Here is a 19,607-nt window from a genome sequence, read left to right as displayed (position 1 = left end):
CTGAAGTGAATATCAGGCACACTGGTGAGCAGAATCAGGAGTACAGTTGTGCACACAGCTGGTGTCCAAAACAGGCTCAAGAGCTGTGAGGACAAACCTAGGCACAAGGATAAAGAATCAATCAAGAAACAGGGAGGTTCTGAGTTAGAGAGAGAAACCCAAGCACACTGACAGATTACAGGAGGAAACACTAAAGAGCTGCACTCAGTCATAATCAGAGGGAGTAAGAGGGAGTAAGGATTGTACAGAGTTAAGATTCCAAACTAGATAGGATTGGACTTGGAGGTATTCCTTGAAGTTAATGAGTTTGTTCTCTGGCAAAGCTCCCCATGCTCATTCTTAAATTATGGCTTCTAACAAAAGGACTTAATTTTTTTTTAAATGTTGGAACATGCTAGATATAAGAGCATTGGAGTTCAGGAATAACAGTGTCAGAGATGTGAAATTTGGGGATTGTAACACAGGGGTCTCAGATTTTTTTATGCTTTATTTTTATTTCAATAATTGGAATTCCTTTGCTATTCGATGTGTTCCTCATCCTAAGTTTTTGAGAATGCTCAGTGAGTGTTTACTTATTTTAGCCATCTTCCCTGGCTGTTGCTTTCCTCTGCAGCCAGTTCTCTGGCTTCAGACTGTTGAATTGTTCCTCTGCGGGTCACCTATTTTCCCCTCAAACCCAGCAATCCAAAGGTGGGTACTGTTTCCAAGCATGAGCTCAATACCTTCTTCCAGTTCCCCAAACTGATGCTAGACTCAGCTGTAACTCCTGTACGACCTTCCTGATGGATGCTCTCTGAACCCACAACACAACCCCTTCCATAGAGGTCCCCTACCAGGTGTTTATCTGCATCTTCTAAAGTCTAAGCCCATCTTCCAGAAGCCAGCTTATCATCATCTATGAGAGTGCCTTTCAACATATTTTCCTATCCTGAGTTCAGGACCTCAAGCTCCAAGGCCAGGAGAAAGGAAGGGGGCTATCAAAATTAATGTCAAGTTGTGCATTCATCTCAAGGATCAACAACTATGTTCAAAGACTATGCAGTCTAAATCTATATTTAGGGGAAAAATGTCATTTTTCCTAAAGGACATTGAATCTGCAGGGATGCAGATATGTTCCCAGTGAGGACAACTATGTACATTACTGTTCAGAGATGTTTCGCCTCTTGCAGGCACATTGTCTCAATCTTCTATACACCAGAGTAGGGCCTTCACCTTACTTTTGTGTAGGTAATGGACCTATTAAAAAGATTTTTCATAGAACAGAAGAGCAGTCTTTCTCTGAAGATAAAATAAAGCCTCTGTAGGAAAAAAATATATATTTTTTGATTCTCCAAATGTGCATTTTTCTCACCTCTAACCATTAAGCTTTCAAACACTCTTGGAGTTCCATCTCAATATGGGTCACTATGCAACCCTACTAACCGAAGTCAGGGAACAGGATGAAACGTCAGATAGAGATGCGGAGTGGTAAGGTAGTCAAGGACAGATATGGGAAAAACCAGCCTTGAAAGTTAGGCATGGAGCTACCAGAGAGGAGGCATAGGAAGACTAGACGTAGAAGCAGGAGGCATATCTGAAGGAAGCACCAAAATTCAGGGGAGAGCTGGGTTACTGAAAAGGGTAAATCAGATGCCCTGGGGAGAACCACTGGATGCAGTTAGGAGATCCCTGGTGCCTCTGAGTGGAGTTTCAGTAGAAAAGCTGACCAGATTACGCTCATATGAAGAATTAATGTGGAACAGCTCAAGAAGAAATTGGATTATTTTTCAAAAATTTCCTAGTGTAGGAAAAAGCCAAAATAGAACAATCTGTTAGTAAAGACATTTACTTGTTTGTTTGTTTCATACTTTTTATAGAATAGAAGGCTTCCATTAGCCTGGAGACAAAGAGTAAAAAAGATATTTGGGTTAAAGAGAAATAATATTTATAGAAAGATTAGGTGAGAGGTTATCCTTAGGAAGTTACCTAGGAAAAGAGACAAATAGCCAAGCGTAAGTGGAATATATAAAGATGGAGCTAACTAGTGCACAGCCAGCCCTTCAAATAAGCAAAATGTAAGTAGCACTGCAAAATCAGAAAAGTTAGTTACTATTGATTCTTCTAAGGATTTTATTTATTTGAGAGAAAGAGAGAGCACAAGCAGGGCAAGTGGCAGAGGGAGAGGGAGAAGCGGATTCCCCACTGAGCAGGGAGCCCAGTGCAGGACTCAATCCCAGGACCCTGGGATCATGACCCCAGCTGAAGGCAGACGCTTAACCAACTGAGCCACTGAGGCACCCAGTTACTATTTATTTTAAACTCAGTTGTTCAGTGTGGTTAAGAACACTACAATAATTACGGCTAATATAGACCATGGGCTATAAAACTATGGGTTCAATGTGACAGTGAAGAGTAATCCCTTTGTGATTAGTCACTACAACCTGCGCATGATGATGGCACTGACTCATATGTACTCCATGGACATTTAGAGCCAGAACAGGCACGAAGGGAGAAAGAAGAGCAGGAATAATGAACACCTTTCGTGACTATTTTAACTACAAGTGACAGGAAGCCCAACCAAACCGCCTTCAAGAAACTCTCACTGCCAAAACATTGATGGCCAGTGCTGACTATAAACGTAGGTGACTCTGGGCAAAAATGATGTCCAGGGACTCACCTCTGTTTCACTCACTCTGTAATGGCCTCCTTTTGATCCTTTGACTGGTAGCAAGATGATGATAGTATTTTTAAGAGTTATATTCTCACACCTTCAAATCCAGCAGGAATGAGAAAAGCTTTCTTTCCTAGAGGCCCCAACAAACATAACCTTTATGTTTCATTGATTCTAGTCAGGTAATATGTGTATCCTTCAAACAGTATGTGCAGGGGAGTTGGATATTTAAGTGCGGTGGTCAAACATCTCATGAGGCAGGTAAGAGATCAATTTTATTTAAATCACATGCCAAAGAATTGAGAATGGAGGAGCGTACTTTGCTAAATAACAACTTTATCTTCTATAGAGTAAAAATTAACATGTTTAGGTTAGTACCACATACAGGGGACCTGGATCAGGATTTGTGTGGGATGTTAAGCAACTCCTATCCAGGCTTTGCTCTTACTAAGGATAAGCCTCCAAGCAAGAGTTTTTAATTTCATTTTTCCCTAATCATTGTTTTTTTTTATAATAATATTTTTTATTATGTTTGTCACCATACAGTACATCCCTGGTTTTTGTTTTGTTTGTTTGTTTCATAATAATATTTTTATTGTATTATGTTATTCACCATACAGTACATCCCCGGATTCCGATGCAAAGTTTGATGATTCATTAGTTGCGTATAACACCCAGTGCACCATGCAATACGTGCCCTCCTTACTACCCATCACCAGCCTATCCCATTCCCCACCCCCTCCCCTCTGAAGCTCTCGGTTTGTTTCTCAGAGTCCATAGTCTCTCATGCTTCATTCCCCCTTCTGATTACCCACCCTTTCTCTATCCCTTTCTTCTCCTACCGATCTTCCTACTTCTTATGTTCCATAGATGAGAGAAACCATATGATAATTGTCTTTCTCTGCTTGACTTATTTCACTTAGCAATATCTCCTCCAGTTTGGAAGATAAAGTCTCCAGCCCATTTCTGTTCTGGAATTCTGTGGTTTTATCCGTAGTTGCAAAGTCCCTTGTGAAGACCTGCTCCTGCCTAACCTACCCTCATCACCAGCAGGGTGACAAGACAGAGCTGCTTATCCTTGGCTTAGTGAGGGAGCACTTATAGATATGGGCTCTTGTATATCTTAGATTGCTTTTATTTGGAGGAGTCCTAGAGGAAATCACTTTGAAGGGTATGTGCTAAGACACTGTTGGAGCTCAGTGAATCACTAAAAAGCAAATTCTGATTTTTATGAACTCCATTTTTATGGTGTGAGTTGTAGGGAGGGGTGGTTGTTTGGAGTGCTGTGTTTGTAGGCTGTTCTCACCCTGTGGACGGAGTGTGAAAACCAGGCTTAGAAAAAGTGGCAGTACATTTCGGTTGATTTTCATATTTTCTGTCCATCTGTGGTATGTTACTTCCTACAAACTTTCAAAAACAGCCTCACTAGTGAAGAGGGAAAAAAAAATCTGACCAGATCTTTTGACAGATGACTAACAAGAAAAAGCTCCATGTATTATATAAGATCTTACTGTTTGTGAAATTTGGAGTCAGAAAATATAAATGAATATTTGCTAGATTTGAAAGAGATATAAATATAGGAGCACCTGGGTGGCTCAGTTGGTTAAACATCTGCCTTCGGCTCAGGTCATGATCTCAGGGCCCTAGGATCAAGCCCCGCATCAGGCTCCCTGCTCAGTGGGAGTCTGCTTCTCCCTCCGCCCCTTCACCCCCACTTGTGCTCTTTCTCTCTCAAATAAATAAATAAATAAAATCTTTAAAAAAGAAGAAAAAGATATGAATTTAAATATTATTCTTTCCTAATAATGATATTAATAACAATTAAGATTGACAATTAATTATACCCAAGGCAATATATTATGCATCTTGCATATATGATTGTATATAATTCTCAAAAAATCCTATGAATTAGATGTTTATATTATTTCCATCATAAAGATAAGAAATTTGAGGCATAAAGAAACTAAATGGACTTGCTAAGGATTATATAATTATTAAGTGTCAGAGATGAGTGCAAACTTAAATCCCAGCATTAACTCTTCTCTTCTCCCTTGCCAACAGAACCCCCCCCTTTTTTTCAATTATTCACTCTCCTCTGCAAAGATGTGATTCAAAAAAGTGATTCAGGGAAGACCAATCCCAGGCCCAGGGTCACAGTGAGTGAAATCCTAATTGATTTAAACCAGTAATTAGCCTCTGATTCACTAACCAATGAGTTTATATATGGACGCATGATGCAATTCTGGCCAACGGAATATAAAAGGAAGACTGATGAGGGTGTGCACAAAAGCTTTCGTCTCCATAAAATGGGAGTCCTGTGCATCTGGGTTTTGCCATATCTGGGTATGATGCATGAAACTGATACACTTGCCATAAGCATAAAGCTAAATCTAACACTAAAGGTGGCAGTATAGAAAGATGGAAGAAACCTGAACCCTTGATGCTATTGACCTGCTGATTTTAAAAAGCCCTTCATGGAATCAACCTACCTTTAGTTTTCTTCCTAAAGAAAACAGTTAATCTCCTTTTATTTAAGCCACTTGAGGTTAGGGCATGCTGTTGAGAGCATCCTAACAGCCACATAGGTCTGCCTTGTTTCAAAGTTCAAATTCTTTTTTTCTTTTTTTTAATGATTTTTTAAATTATATTATGTTAGTCACCATACAGTACATCCCCGGATTCCGATGCAAAGTTCGACGATTCATTAGTTGCGTATAACACAATACGTGCCCTCCTTACTACCCATCACCAGTCTATCCCATTCCCCCACCCCCCTCCCCTCTGAAGTCTTCAGTTTGTTTCTCATAGTCCATAGTCTCTCATGTTTCATTCCCCCTTCTGATTACCCCCCCTTTCTTTATCCCTTTCTTCCCCTACTGATCATCCTAGTTCTTATGTTCCATAGATGAGAGAAATCATATGATAATTGTCTTTCTCTGCTTGACTTATTTCACTTAGCATTATCTCCTCCAGTGCCGTCCACGTTGCAGCAAATGTGAGAATTCATTCTTTCTGATAGCTGAGTAATATTCCATTGTATATATGGACCACAGCTTCTTAATCCAGTCATCTGTTGAAGGGCATCTCGGCTCCTTCCACGATTTAACTATTGTGGACAATGCTGTCAAAGCTCAAATTCTTAAACTCTAATCCATCTAGGGAGTCATCTTACCGTAATAAGAATTCCTAACACAAAAGTTGATTTCTAAGTTAGCTACTTAGAATTCACATTTTATTGTCCTGTAAAACAAGGTAATAGGTTGATTCAGTTTCCAAGGTAGCCCACAAAACCTATTGATTCCATGATATAGCTAAACAACAATAGGTGGTCCTTGGGCAAGTATCAAGTACTAGAAAGTCAGATACTCAAGACTCTTCTCATTAAATACAGGGTATTTCCTCATTCTTTACCATATTTCATCAGCAAGCCTACCTCCAAAGCATATCTTGCCTCTGTCTACTGATCCCTCACTTTTCTCTCATCTCCATCTCCGTCAGTCTGGTCTGAGTCACCATCATCTTTGAGGCTGTCTGTCTTGGCACACACCAACCAGCTCTGCACTGTGATCTTGCTATCTTCCCATTCCACTTGGAAGTGGGGGACTGAGGGTGGTACATCCAGGTCTTTTCTGTTGCAGGATCCTGGGAATTTATTTGGGGTGTGTTGTCTCTCTCCTTAGGGTTTTTCTTAGTTTGGAGAAGATCAGGCAGGATTCAGTGTCCCTTCTCGAGATCCCGTCTGTCTTCCTTTTCAACTCCTCTAGTTTAACCAAGGGGAGTCTGCGCACAGTCCTAGGAATGGAAACTTTGCTCTGACTCTTGTATTCTTCCTTTGTCTTTGCCTGGGCATTTCCTCCTTTCACAGGACCTGGATTTTGAAAAGCGAAGTCCAGGAACAGGTGTTTTCTCCCTTTAGGTAATTTTGTTTCACGTATAACTTAAGTCAGTGAATGAAATCATGGCTGACTATATGGACAAAGGGCCACAGGGTAACAGCAAGTATTTTTAAAAATATTTTGGGATATCATCTTTTCACACATGACGCAGGGCCTGACTGAAAATGTTAGCATATATAACACATACAGCAAAACAAACAAAAAATGACTTTGTTTAACAACCACTAAGACTAGAGATTCTCTGCCTATGTTTTTATACATCTATTCATTTATTCAACAAGTATTTATAAAGGACAATCGATATACAATGATAATTATTTTGCTATTCTGTTTGGCTATTGTTCATACCCTCTTGTCATTCTTGTCATATTTTGGCCTCACAGGTTTAGAAAGAAATATATTCTTTGTCTTCCCTCACACTCCTGTCCTCCAGATATGTTGCTGCTCTTCTAAGTATCCATGTTCCACCCCTACTCAGCTGAGAAACCCACTTTTCTATTTTGCAATTAAGTCATATACAGATAATTCTCATTCGTAACATCAATGTAAAATATTCATTAATTAAGATACCTTTATGGAGATTCTCCTCCCAGTATCTCCCTGACAGTTCACCAACACTCTTCATCTCTGACAGTGAAATAATGGGCCTATGGAAATAAGCAGTGCTGCTGAGCCCATGTAACGGAATACAATTGAATTTTGTTTTCTTGGCAGAGATATTCGGTTAATTGGCAAGCCAGGAATGGATGAGAGCAGTTCTCAAACTTCAACATTCATGAGAGTCACCTGGAGGGCTTGTTAAAACAGAGTGCTGGGCTCCACCCCCCAAAGTTTCCCATTTAATAGGTCTGGCGCAGAGCCTTGAAGTTCCCATTTGCTGCCGATTCTGCTGGGCTAGGAACCACACTTTGAGAACTACTGCACTAGAGGATGTCAAAACGAGGCTACAAAAAGGGGAGATAGAATGTTAGAAATGTAATGGTTAGAATTCTAAGGTCTTATTAATGAGTGTCGACCAAATATTATCCCACATGGTGTGTGAGAGAATCTTATGCTGAAATGCCTCCTTCAACCAGGAAGTACCATCCTCAAACAGGAGCAGTAAGAGGTGCTGAACTAGAGATGAGCAGTGCCTCAGAGCAAGAAGCCTTGGGCACAGGGGAGGCAGGCCTGTCCTTTGATTTGCGGTGTGGTCACTTCTCCCAGATCTGTGAAACTATAGGCCATTAGGCTTCATTTCTGTCCTGCAGGCCACCCTTTTCCTCCACCCTAGCATTCTTAGTAATCCCAAGAAAGATGCACAGATAGATGAAGAACAGAATACCCTTCTCTTATGTCTCACTTCTCTGATTAGAAAAGGTAACATACGTAGTCCCTGGAAAATGGGGCAGGAAGCCCAGTACTGGGTAGATACTGCTGTGTTGTGATAAAATGTAAGTAACATAAAAGCTACCATTTTAACTGTTTTAAAGGTACAATTCAGTGGAATTAAGTACATTTACAGTGTTGTATTACCATCTCCACTCTCTACTTCCAGAACTAATGGATGATGAAAATCATCATCCCAAAATTAACTCTGTACCCATTAAACAATAACACCCATTCTCCTCCTCCTCTGAGCCCCTGAAAACCTCTGTTCTATTTTTTGTCTCTACAAATTTGCCTATTTTACTAGGTAAATTTTTAAAGTAGGTAAAAGTTATTTTTGGAGATTCCTCCCACTACTTCTTTCTGATCCTTAGACTCTTACATCATTCTTTGGCTCTCCAAAGTCACTTTGACCAACTTCCTCCCATCAGATGTCTCAAACACTTCCATCCCCATGAGAGGACACCCTCCTTTTCCTTCATGTCAGAAATAGAAATCTGCTGAGACTAACTCATGCAGATGTGTAAGTAACTGGGCTTCTTTGAGGATTTTCTTTATGACAGACACTTTTCTAAGTGCTTTCTGTGTATTTAGCCATTCCATCCTCACAACCCCACCACTAGGGATACAATTATTATCATTTCTCTTTCATTGACACAGAAACTGAGACTCAGATAGGATGAAGCACATTTCCCAAGACCACACGGCAAATAGGCGATGAAGCCAGGAGTTTGACTCCAGAGGCAGTTCTCCTAACCACACAGGATGCTTATTAATCAAAAAAATTTGGTAATTAATGGAATGTGAAGCTTTGTGTCTAATGGCATGTTTTCAAAGATATTTTTGAGCCAAGAGCACTTTCTGGTGGGAAGCCAAGACTCATCAAGCAGGCCTAGGGCAGTTTTCTGCTTCATCCATTCCCTCCATTTCCATCTCCCAACTGACTCCAGAAATACAAGCCTAATCCCAACTGTCCGAGGAACTTGACTCCTTCTCAGACTCCTCCTGCAACATTACCCTGGCTCCTTCTGTCTGTCCTACGGGACGGAACCTTCTCTGCCCAGCCCTCTGCTTCCTTAGGTGGGTACGGAAGAGGCATAGAGCCCTCCTTAGCCCCTAACTTGAAAAAAAAAGCATCTAACTTTGGCATTCTCCTTAGGTGGTCTTGTTTTAGCCAAGATTTGCCTCTTGAGAATTAAGCTAAGGTCAACATAACTAACTTGTCTCCCCAAACTTTTCCCCAGCAAATGTGCAGTCTTAATAGTCACTCAAATGTAATTGTCATCTTTTCACAGTTCAAAAAAAGAAGAAAAAAAGACTAATAAAACCAAAAGAACAAAGTTATCACATAGACAGAAAAAAGAAAGAAAACTGCCAATAACAACAACAACAATAATAATAACAAAAACTGTTGAAATTAATTTGTGAGCCTGCCATCTTAAATCCTTTTTGGAGCAAGACAAGGAATAAATAAATAAATAAATAAATAAATAAATAAATAAATAAACAAACATAAATAAATGTGCTTGGGTGGTAGGCTGAAAGAATTAATTCAAGTGTATTTCACACTTGGGAAGCTGGTTACTGATAAGTCAATATGGCATTTCGAAGGTATCATCTTTACTCATCCTGACATTTAATTAATTGTACTTCAAAGTACCCTAAAATTCTACTACCATTCAGATATATTTCTCTATGAGAGAAAGATTCATCGTACCAGTCTTGAAAAATATATTTGAGCTTCTTCCTCCAACCAAAAATTCCCTGGTGGGCCAAATTCCCTTAAGATTTTTTTTTTTTAAGATCACTTATTTTTAACCCTAAATTTCAAGGTAGAAATGGGATAGAAAATAATGATTACTCAGTATTGCCTGAATGTGAAGGTAGTCTGGGTACTTAGTAAGAAAACATGCATTTGAGGTAAAGGATTAGGTGAGCAGTTAAAAACTCAAACTCTGAGATCAGACTGGGGTTCAAAAGTGGCATGGCCACTCCTGGTTTTGTGACTTTGAGCAAATCACTGAAGGTGCCTGTATCAGTAGAATAAGGGTACTGCTAATAATTGTATTTTCCTCATGGTAGTATTGTGAGGATTAAATAAGGTAAAGCATGGATCCTGGCCTGATTCATAATAAGTGAAAAAGTTAGCAGCATTAGCATCTCCATCTATCCTCAGATAACTGAGGTCTGAGTGAAGCTTTAGTATTGCTCTTAGGGTTTTGGTTTGGTTTTGGTTTTGGTTTTTTTGGTGGGGGACTGCAGTCAGCTCAGAGCACAGACATGGGCAAATCGAAGAAATAACACTCATGGATTTGCCTATGTGGGAACCACTTACACCCCAAAAATATCCATACTACAAAACGATCAACTTCTCTTAATTCCCCTACCCATCCCTGGAGGGCTCACTTGAAAGGTTTCTACCATGTATGAGTTCAGTACCATCCTTAGCCCAGGGCCAGTATAACTGTTTCCCTGGATGCTGCCCCTCATTTTAGAGTGCTCAATGATAGCTATTTTTGGTGTGCCCCTCTCCATGGGGTGATTAGTCTTCAAGCCAAGAACAACTTGAAACACATGCCCCTCTCCCTCATCTAGGTACTTGGACTGTAGAATTCCCTACCCTGCCCATTGTGTTCCTCTCCCATATTCTGGACACTAAGACCCTAGAATTCTCTGCCCAAAGGTCCCCTAGTCTATCTCCTAAGTCTTAATGGCTTCTTCCTCAGGTCTTTCCTCCTGAGGGGGCCACAACACTATTGATGTTTATACCCCTCCACCTCTAAAGAATGGTCAAGAAGCAGCTGCTTTCAAAGCTGGGCAGGTTGCTGAGAGTGATGAGGGAAGCTGCAGTGTCCTCCTGCTTACACAGTAAGGCCTGGGCAGGAAGTTAGGTAGGTGCACAGGGACAGCCACGGCCAGCTGGCCCACTTGTCATGCAAGGAGCTGAGAATTCTCAAGTCAAACTCAACTTGCCAGGCTTTTATGAAACTTATTAAAAGGTAGGAGGATAGACCACGTTTAATAACTCATTCATTTCATATGTAACTTTAAAATATTTAATTATATGGTATTTGGGAGAAATGTGCTCCTGCCCTGGGCCCAGCAAATATTAGGGGCAGAACTGAATGATTTAGTGGCTTATTGAAATGTATCCTTTATAAGAAGAGTAAAACAGGAAAAAGAAAATTTCAAACCTAAGAAGCCAGTTTCTAATTACGTCCAGCACTTGAATCTTAACACTCAGTAGGTGTAAATGTGGGCACCAATTGCCTGGAAATAACTGTGTGGGTACACTGGTGTAACCATTTTCCAAGAGTCCACTGTAGACAGAAATATTTTCACTGATATAATTGTAAAAGTCAAAGTCTCATGACCTCTCCTTCCGTGGCCGCCTCCTTCTTTATTCCCTTCCCCTGAAAATTTCTAGTTCAAAATATAAGCCCTTTGGGAGTTGTGTCATCTGATTTCAAGAGAAAATTTGGGGTATAAATAGCTTCCAAGGATCAGTTGAGCACTGATTGGACAGAGGGTCAGTTTTCACAGCTCCCCGGCCCCCCGTCTATCCATAGCTCATGTTTAGGGACCCTTAACCTTCTGCTTTATTGACCTCTTAGGACTAAAAAGACAAAGCAAAACAAAACAAAAAAACCTATATCAAACAGAGGAGACATTTATCAGAGGTCAACAGTGATAACATTTTACACATATACTCCTTATCATTTGTTTTCTATAGAGTGCATTTTGAGAATTCCTAAGGAAAATACACCAATGACTATGATTTTATGTTGTAAGATTCTTAAACACAAAGTCTTTATTTTTTAAGAGCACTCATGATGTAAACAATTATGCTTACTCTGCCCTATAACATTAGGATGAAGAGTATTTGAGCTCTTGGATATTTTGAAAGCAAAATTAATTACAGTACTCGAGATCCCATTTTATCAACCTACTTGCACAAATTTATTTCAGAAATGAAATGAGGGCACAATGTAGTCTTACATGGTTTCCCTGTGACATAATCTTATGTAAATATTCAGATACTTTCACATGGTTCAAATAGATGTATAGGCACTGTTTATGGTAATTCTCTAGCAAAAGCCCAGGATTACTATTCCATATTATACTATAGTTCTGCTTCTGCTCTATCTAGCATGAGCCAATGAAACCTGAAGAGACCTTGTGGTGCCCAGAGGCAGGAAGACAGAGTACAAGGCAGGTGCCAGGGAAAGGGAAAACAAAAAGGAGAAGAGAGAGATGGAGAGAAGTGGAGAGAAATATGTGCCATTAGGTGTGTTGGTTTTTTAAAAATTTGTTTATATTTAGTTTTTATTCATATATCTTTCAAGTTTCTTTTCTCCAAACTGGAATAATTATCTTAATGAATCTGCTACAACTTATATATAACTTCCTTAGGAATATCTTACTATACTCTACTTGAGAAATGAGTCTGAAAGAGTTAGTATTTAACAGAAATACTGACTTCCTGGGCTAAAGGCATGCAAACAGTGTATACAATTTTAAAAATTTCTTTTTACTGTACCTATCATTCAAAATGCCATAAAAATGTTTAATGTCTTTTCTACAGCAAATATACATGTTACCCCATTAATTTGCTTCAAAAATTGTAAAGGGTTGATTCAAATGTAAATTATCCTAAAGGCAATGAAGGTGATGACTGAATTCACTCCCAGGATGCTGCTGCTGATTAGCAATCAAATAATATAGGAATCGAAAGACTAAAATTTCTTCTACCATCTCCATCCTCACTCTACTCCTCAAAAGTAATCATTGTAATAGTTTAGTGTAAATATCTCTGGATGTTTTCTAGACATTCAGTAGATACTTGTTCATCTCCTGCTCTGTGCCATGAATTGTTATAGGTGCTGGTGATACAATAGTGCTCAAAAACAAACCAACTCTCTGCTCTCAAGGTCTTTACAGTTTAGTGGACGAAGAATAAAATAAATAAACAAACCAGTAAACATACAACATGATATCAAGTAATGGTAAGTGCTAAGAACAAACAGAATAGAGGTGCTTATTAGTTTAGTTGGCGGGGAGGGGGGTCAGGGAAGCCCTCTTTACCTGAATACAGTGAGAAAATGATCCCCTCAAATATGGTAAGAGAGTCTAAGCAAAGCAAACAGCAAGTGCAAAGACCATGAAGCAGAAGCAAGCCTGGCGGGGTTGAGCACAGCAAGGAGGTCAGTGTCACTAGAACAAAATGCGTATGGGAAACTAGTTAAGAGATGAAGGTAGAGACAGCGTTTGTGATGAGCTAAGTAGGACTTTATGGATTAGGCATTGATGAAGTCTGACTTATACTTTAAAAAAGGCATTCTGGCTGCAGAAGAAAAAGACTGAGGTGGGTCAGGACAAGAACTGAGAGACCAGTAGGAGGCTGCTGCAGTAGGCCAGGAGAGAGATGATGGTGGCTTGGCCTCTTTCCCATTCATTGCTGGTACAAATGCAAAATGGTACAGCCACCTTGGGAGAGAGTTTGGAAGTTTCTTTAAAAAGCGAACCACACTCTTACCATATAAACAATTCAACTATCGTGGTCCTTGGCATTTACTGAAATGAACTGGAAAAGTCTGCATACAACTATTTGTAACAGCTTTTTTGTAATTGTCAGAACTTGGAAGCAACCAAGATGACCATGGTTGAATGTATAAACAAACTAGTATATCCATACAATAGATTATGATTCAGCAATAAAAAAAAGAGATATTAATACATGAAAAGACAGTTTGGTGTTTAGATCTATAATAGCTAAAAAAACGTTTTAGTTCCTTGCAAATGATTTTTATATTTCAAAACCAGAAGTACAACTGATGCGCTCTATTTAAAGTGAATATTAATATAATGCTGAGTTGTGCCTTTGTCATCTATTGGATTTATAATCCATGCTGGTAGTTACAACATGGTGTTCATGAATGATAGAAATATTCTTTCTTAGCCTCTCTCTCTCTATATATATATAAATATATATATCTCCTTAGCCTTTATATTATTAGAGAAAATGAAAGAAAGATTGAAATTAATTTTAAGGAATTGGTTCATGTGATTTTGAGGGCTGGTAAGATGGAAATCTTCAGAACAGGCTGACCCTGTCTAGAAATTCTGGCAGGTGTAAATGTTAACAATCTTTAGTCTGAAAGCAGTCTGAAGGCAGAATTCCTTCCTCTTAAGGGAATCTCTGCTTTCTCTCTTAAGGCCTTTAATTAATTGGATGAGGCCCACTCATATTATGGAAGGTAATCTGCTTTACTCAAAGTCTACTGATTTAAATGTCAATCATAATAATCACATTTAAAAAACACCTTGACAGCAACATTTAGACTGATTTTTGACCAAATAATGGGCACCATACCCTAGCCATGGTTAACATATAAAATTAACCATTGAAGAGGTATTTGTTGCTTTTTCAAAATTTACTTTTAGTTACAGAATAGTATATCTCAGGCTTTCTTCTTTACATACTGCTCCCTTATTCCTGTATCCACAAATGAATTCACATTACTCTTTCTCCAAGATTATATGTTCATTCCTTCTTAATAAATGACATCATGCATCATGATTAAGAATTACCATATTACCAGACTCCTAAGTCTCATATCTGTATTTGACGTCTCATTTCCATATGTTGATTTTGTTGATTATCTGTCTTGGATAATTTATGAGTTTAGGACATATAGCCTTAAAGTCATCAACATCAAATTTTCAAAGAATCAATTGACCACCATTACAATGTGTCTGTCATTCTACTTCCAGTAGCTGATAAAACAAGGCAGCAGGAGAATTCTTGGAGCTCGGTGACATCACAGAATTACACCACAATTATTCCCATTCCACCTGTCCTGTTCTGTGGTTTTATTTGATCACTGGATAAGAAATAATAGAAATGGCATAAGCCCTGAATTTTCAGACCATGTAATGTAGTGTCTTGCTGCAATGGGCTAAACGATCCAATTTAAAATGGACAAAATGCTAAAAAAAAATGTTTTGCCTTGAATTACAATGTCAGTGTATTAAGGGTAAATCAAAACCACCTAAAATTAAGTTCCAAAAGAAAGTTAAAAAAGATACAAAGTAAGTATTAATCAGAATTAACTTCCAATTACATAAGGCTCTTTTATCTTCACGTATATACATGCAGTTTTGTAATTCCAGCACTGAAGTTGTATATATTTTGTCATAAGGCATTTCATAAATGCATTTGTGCATATTTAATACCGTGAAAAGTAAATATTGGCAAATGACTGTGCTCTGAATGTTTCTAGAAAAGAGCAGCACATAGAGGTCATCCTATAACCTTTTGAGACTCTTTTTGGTAGCATTGGGTGCTGTGAGTGGGCTTTCTACATATTTTGCCCTTTCCTTGGTCCCTGCCTTCTCAAGATGGTGTGACTTGTTCTGGAGGCTTTAACACATGCTGTCATTCTGGCTTCCTTCCATAAGCTTATGATCCTTGGGCTTCACTCTGTACAAAGAGGATCGCCTAAGCGAATGGAACCCCAAAGCCAAAACTAAAGTGTGCTAAAAATAGCTCTGAGTTATTAAATTTGTGCGCTGACACAGAAATAACAAAGTCAAGCGACAGACAGAGGTGGCCTGTGTTCTTCCCGGAGGCAAAGCTCAGTCGCTCTGTCGTGTGTTATTTATCATTTGTGGGGAGCCTTTCACACTGTCTTCCCAGTTCAGACCTTTAGGAAGTTCTGGATCACTGGAGCTGACCAGCCTTACTGGCAGGTACTCCACCCATCAATCCAGTGAGTGTGGTCTATCTGGAGCTTCTAGAGGACAGGGACAATGCAGTGTTTTCACTTCCTGTTCACTTCCCCCCTCATGTAGTTGATTTCATCGGCCAGCAGTTCTAAACACGCCTGATTTCCACACTCAAGACAGCATCTGCACTTAACTCAGGGTGTTTCTCTTGAACTTCTGGGGGCTCTGTTACCTAAAATGAGCTTTCAAAATCATCCATTTATCTTTTGTTCTTCACTTTTTAATCTGTGATGTTGATCTCAGAATGAATACCTTTTAGAGTACTTTATTATTTTCCTAATATTTAGAGATAGCACTCAAATGAAATAGCACATGTGAATGACTTTTGTAGACTCCAAGGCCTTCTGCAAGCGGCCTGTGCTAGCTGCATTACACATATGCAAGATTAGTAGATACAAGATGACTTCAGTAGCTTCTATTCCCTGTTTTCTTTCCACTCCAGTTGCCTCCTTTAATAACACACATCTGTTGATGAACTCTCTTCTTTATTTTAGTTCTATTCATTACTCGAATAGTATGTGAATTGATATCTCCAGACAGGTATCTCACTAGTTCATTGGGAAGCTTCAAATGCTCAAGTCCGTTTGTGCTTGCCTTCAGAAGACGATCAAGTTGAGAAATTCAGAGCTTTTCAAATGTTAATCCAATCATTTTTCTTTTTTTTAAGTAGCTCATATTAAGGGATGATCAGAGAGTGATTTGCTGTATTTTCAATCCTATTGCAATGTCTGTTATCAGTGTTTTCTTCACTTTTTCCTAAAGTTTAATTGGTATAAATTTTTGTAGAAGACTGCTGGATACCGAAGATGAGCTCAGCGATATTCAGACAGATTCAGTCCCATCAGAAGTACGGGACTGGTTGGCATCCACCTTCACACGGAAAATGGGGATGATGAAAAAGAAATCTGAGGAAAAACCAAAATTTCGAAGCATTGTGCATGCTGTTCAAGCTGGAATTTTTGTGGAAAGGTAAGTGAAATTGTTAGTATCTCAAGATAATAAAATTTGGAAAGCAGGAGATTACTTATCATGTCAAAGTTATGAGTCAAATATTTTACTTGTTGAGGAAAACTTTAATTATAAGTATACCCAGAATGAGCAAATTTACAACTTTGTAATGAAATTGCCTAAACAAAAATGTTTTATCCTGAGTTTATTATTTTTATTTCTTTCTAAAGACTGGGGCGCCTGGGAGGCTCAGTTGGTTAAGTGTCTGCCTTCCACTCGGGTTGTGATCCCAGGGTCCTGGGATAGGGTCCCACATCAGGCTCCCTCCTCAGTGGGTAATCTGCTTCTCCCTCTCCCGCTACTCTTCCTCTGCTGGTTCGCTCTCTCTCTCTCTAGCTCTCTCTCGCAAATAAATAAATAAAATATTTTAAAAAAAGAAAAGACTAAAAGCAAAGACTTTTGAATCGCCAGTGCCCTCAAATATACCTTTGTAAGCAACTGTTTAAAAAATCCTAGCACATTCATATATTACACAACTAATTTTACCTGAATAAAATGTAACATTTCATAAAACAAATTCTATACTGCATACTAAAGTCAAATAGACCTTTCTCTGCATTAAAGTGAAAGGACCATCTTTCCATTGTGGGAGAAAATCTCCTTATGTCTGCTTCTGAAGAGTTTTTTGACATTTATGTCACTGAAGCAAGGAATACTTGATGGCCCCTAGAAGCACCAAATCAAATCACTATAGTTTCTCACGTGAAATACATGTTAATGTGGCCTAATTTTATATTTGTGTAGCCCTTAAGAATACAGTTTATGTAAAACAAGATGTTCCAGAATTAAAACTAAAGAAAATACTTGAAATAAACACGTTACATTTGACAATTTTGAAAACTAGTTAAATTATATATAAAAAGATGAAACATTTTTTAAACTAATAAAATTGAGGGAGAATTTTTTTTGTCAATGTACTTAAATTTAAGAAAGACCACATCATTTTTCATCTTCTGATATCTCTAGTTATTATTTCTTTTTTTTTTTTAAGATTTTATTTATTTACTTGACAGAGATAGAGACAGCCAGTGAGAGAGGGAACACAAGCAGGGGGAGTGGGAGAGGAAGAAGCAGGCTCCTAGAGGAAGAGCCTGATGTGGGGCTCGATCCCATAACGCCGGGATCACGCCCTGAGCCGAAGGCAGAAGCTTAACCGCTGTGCCACCCAGGTGCCCCTAGTTATTATTTCTAATGAACAGTATACACTTTAATTTTCCTCTGTTAAAGGAACAATAGGAAACACATTTGGGTTTCTAAAAATGTAAATGAGAATGTGTTGCAAGAAGTATTTGATGCCCTTCAACAGATGAATGGATAAAGAAGATGTGGTTCATATATACAATGGATTATTACTCAGCCATCAGAAAGGATGAAACCCACCATTTGCATCGACATCGATGGAACTGGAGGGGATTATGCTAAGTGAAATAAGTCAAGCAAAGAAAGACAATTATCATATGTTTTCACTCATATGTGGAACATAAACAATAGCACAGAGGGCATTAGGGGAAGGAAGGGAAAACTGAAGGGAGGGAAATCAAAGGGGTGACGAACCACGAGAGACTATGGACTCCGGGAAACAAACTGAGGGTTTCAGAGGGGAGGCGGTGGGAGGATGGGATAGCCCAATGACGGGTATTAAGGAGGGCATGTGTTGCAATCAGCACTGGGTATTGTATGCAAATAATGAATCGTGGAACACTACATCAAAAACTAATGATGTACTGAACGGTGACTAACATAATAATAAAAAAAAAGTATTTGATGTCATTTAAAAATATAACTACAACACATAAAGCTTGAAATCACTTGTTTTCTGCCTCTACTGTCAATGATAACAACCACTTAGTGATTATTTAAATTATTTTGAGTATTTATTAACCATATTTAATTGGCTTTGATAAAAGAATCTTCATAATAAGCAATTTGATTAGTGTGGTGAGGTGATACCCACACCCCCTTATAAGATGCACAAAGTAGTCCCAATTCTGCCAGGTGGGACCAGAAGTCTGCAACAGGGAAGCAGGGCTAGAGAGAAAGAATATCTATAACCATATTGCCATTTTTTAAAAACAACTTAGGAAAGTGTATGACAGTTATTGATTTTCATTAACACCAAATCAAAAATATCTCAATTGTAGTTCAGAAAGTCAGTGAGAGAATCACGATAAAAAAGAATATGTGTGATTTGCTGAAAGAATGTATATTTTGTCTTTTTAAAGAAAATATTGTAGAACTTGGCAAACTAAAAAGGATGCAAACCGTGGGAGTAAATTTCTATTTCCATCCAGTAAAAGATTAACATCTCTGTAAAATATATTGATATGCTAAATTTTCTTTTTTTCATATGCTACATAAAATATTTAATGGCTTGTAGAAATATCAAATATTCTTGAACTAAATTAGCAAGCAGCCTTGAAGAAATCAGTATGTTAACACACATATGGAAATGAAATCTCTTTGATTACTCTTGTATCCCCATTAGTAGGTACATAAAAATAGGGGCATATGTTTATCTTGAATTTTCAAAGATAATCATCTTCAATTTTGAAAATTAAAAAGCCTTCCTGAGTATTCTCTCAAGTCTTCCCTCCCAAGACTCCATGACTCCTCAGGTCCTGGTAATTCATTACCCAGACATACCTCGAATCTGCTCACTTTCCCATCTCCCCTCCTCAACCCCAGTCTCCAGCTCTGTCATCTGCCATCAGAAATATGACAGTATGGGGCGCCTGGGTGGCTCAGTTGTTAAGCGTCTGCCTTTGGCTCAGTGCGTGATCCCGGCGTTCTGGGATCGAGCCCCACATCAGGCTCCTCCGCTAGGAGCCTGCTTCTTCCTCTCCCACTCCCCCTGCTTGTGTTCCCTCTCTCACTGCCTATCTCTCTCTGTCAAATAA

At 38.8% G+C, this 19,607-nt stretch overlaps 1 protein-coding gene across 3 annotated transcripts in view; it reads left to right on the top strand.

The window, feature by feature from the left end:
* The window catches only part of PDE1A (phosphodiesterase 1A), a 322,509-nt gene that overhangs the window by 232,631 nt on the left and 70,271 nt on the right, over positions 1-19,607 (top strand). For all 3 annotated transcript variants that reach the window (XM_034654817.1, XM_034654816.1, XM_034654818.1), the window contains exon 4: positions 16,489-16,671. In XM_034654817.1, coding sequence (XP_034510708.1) covers positions 16,489-16,671 — 183 coding nt within the window. The remainder of the gene's footprint in view (positions 1-16,488; positions 16,672-19,607) is intronic.

Source organism: Ailuropoda melanoleuca, chromosome 2 (assembly GCF_002007445.2).
Source record: "Ailuropoda melanoleuca isolate Jingjing chromosome 2, ASM200744v2, whole genome shotgun sequence".
Lineage (NCBI taxonomy): Eukaryota > Metazoa > Chordata > Mammalia > Carnivora > Ursidae > Ailuropoda > Ailuropoda melanoleuca.
The sequence above is the reverse complement of the archived record's forward strand: the minus strand, read 5'-3'. Positions and strand labels throughout refer to the sequence as shown.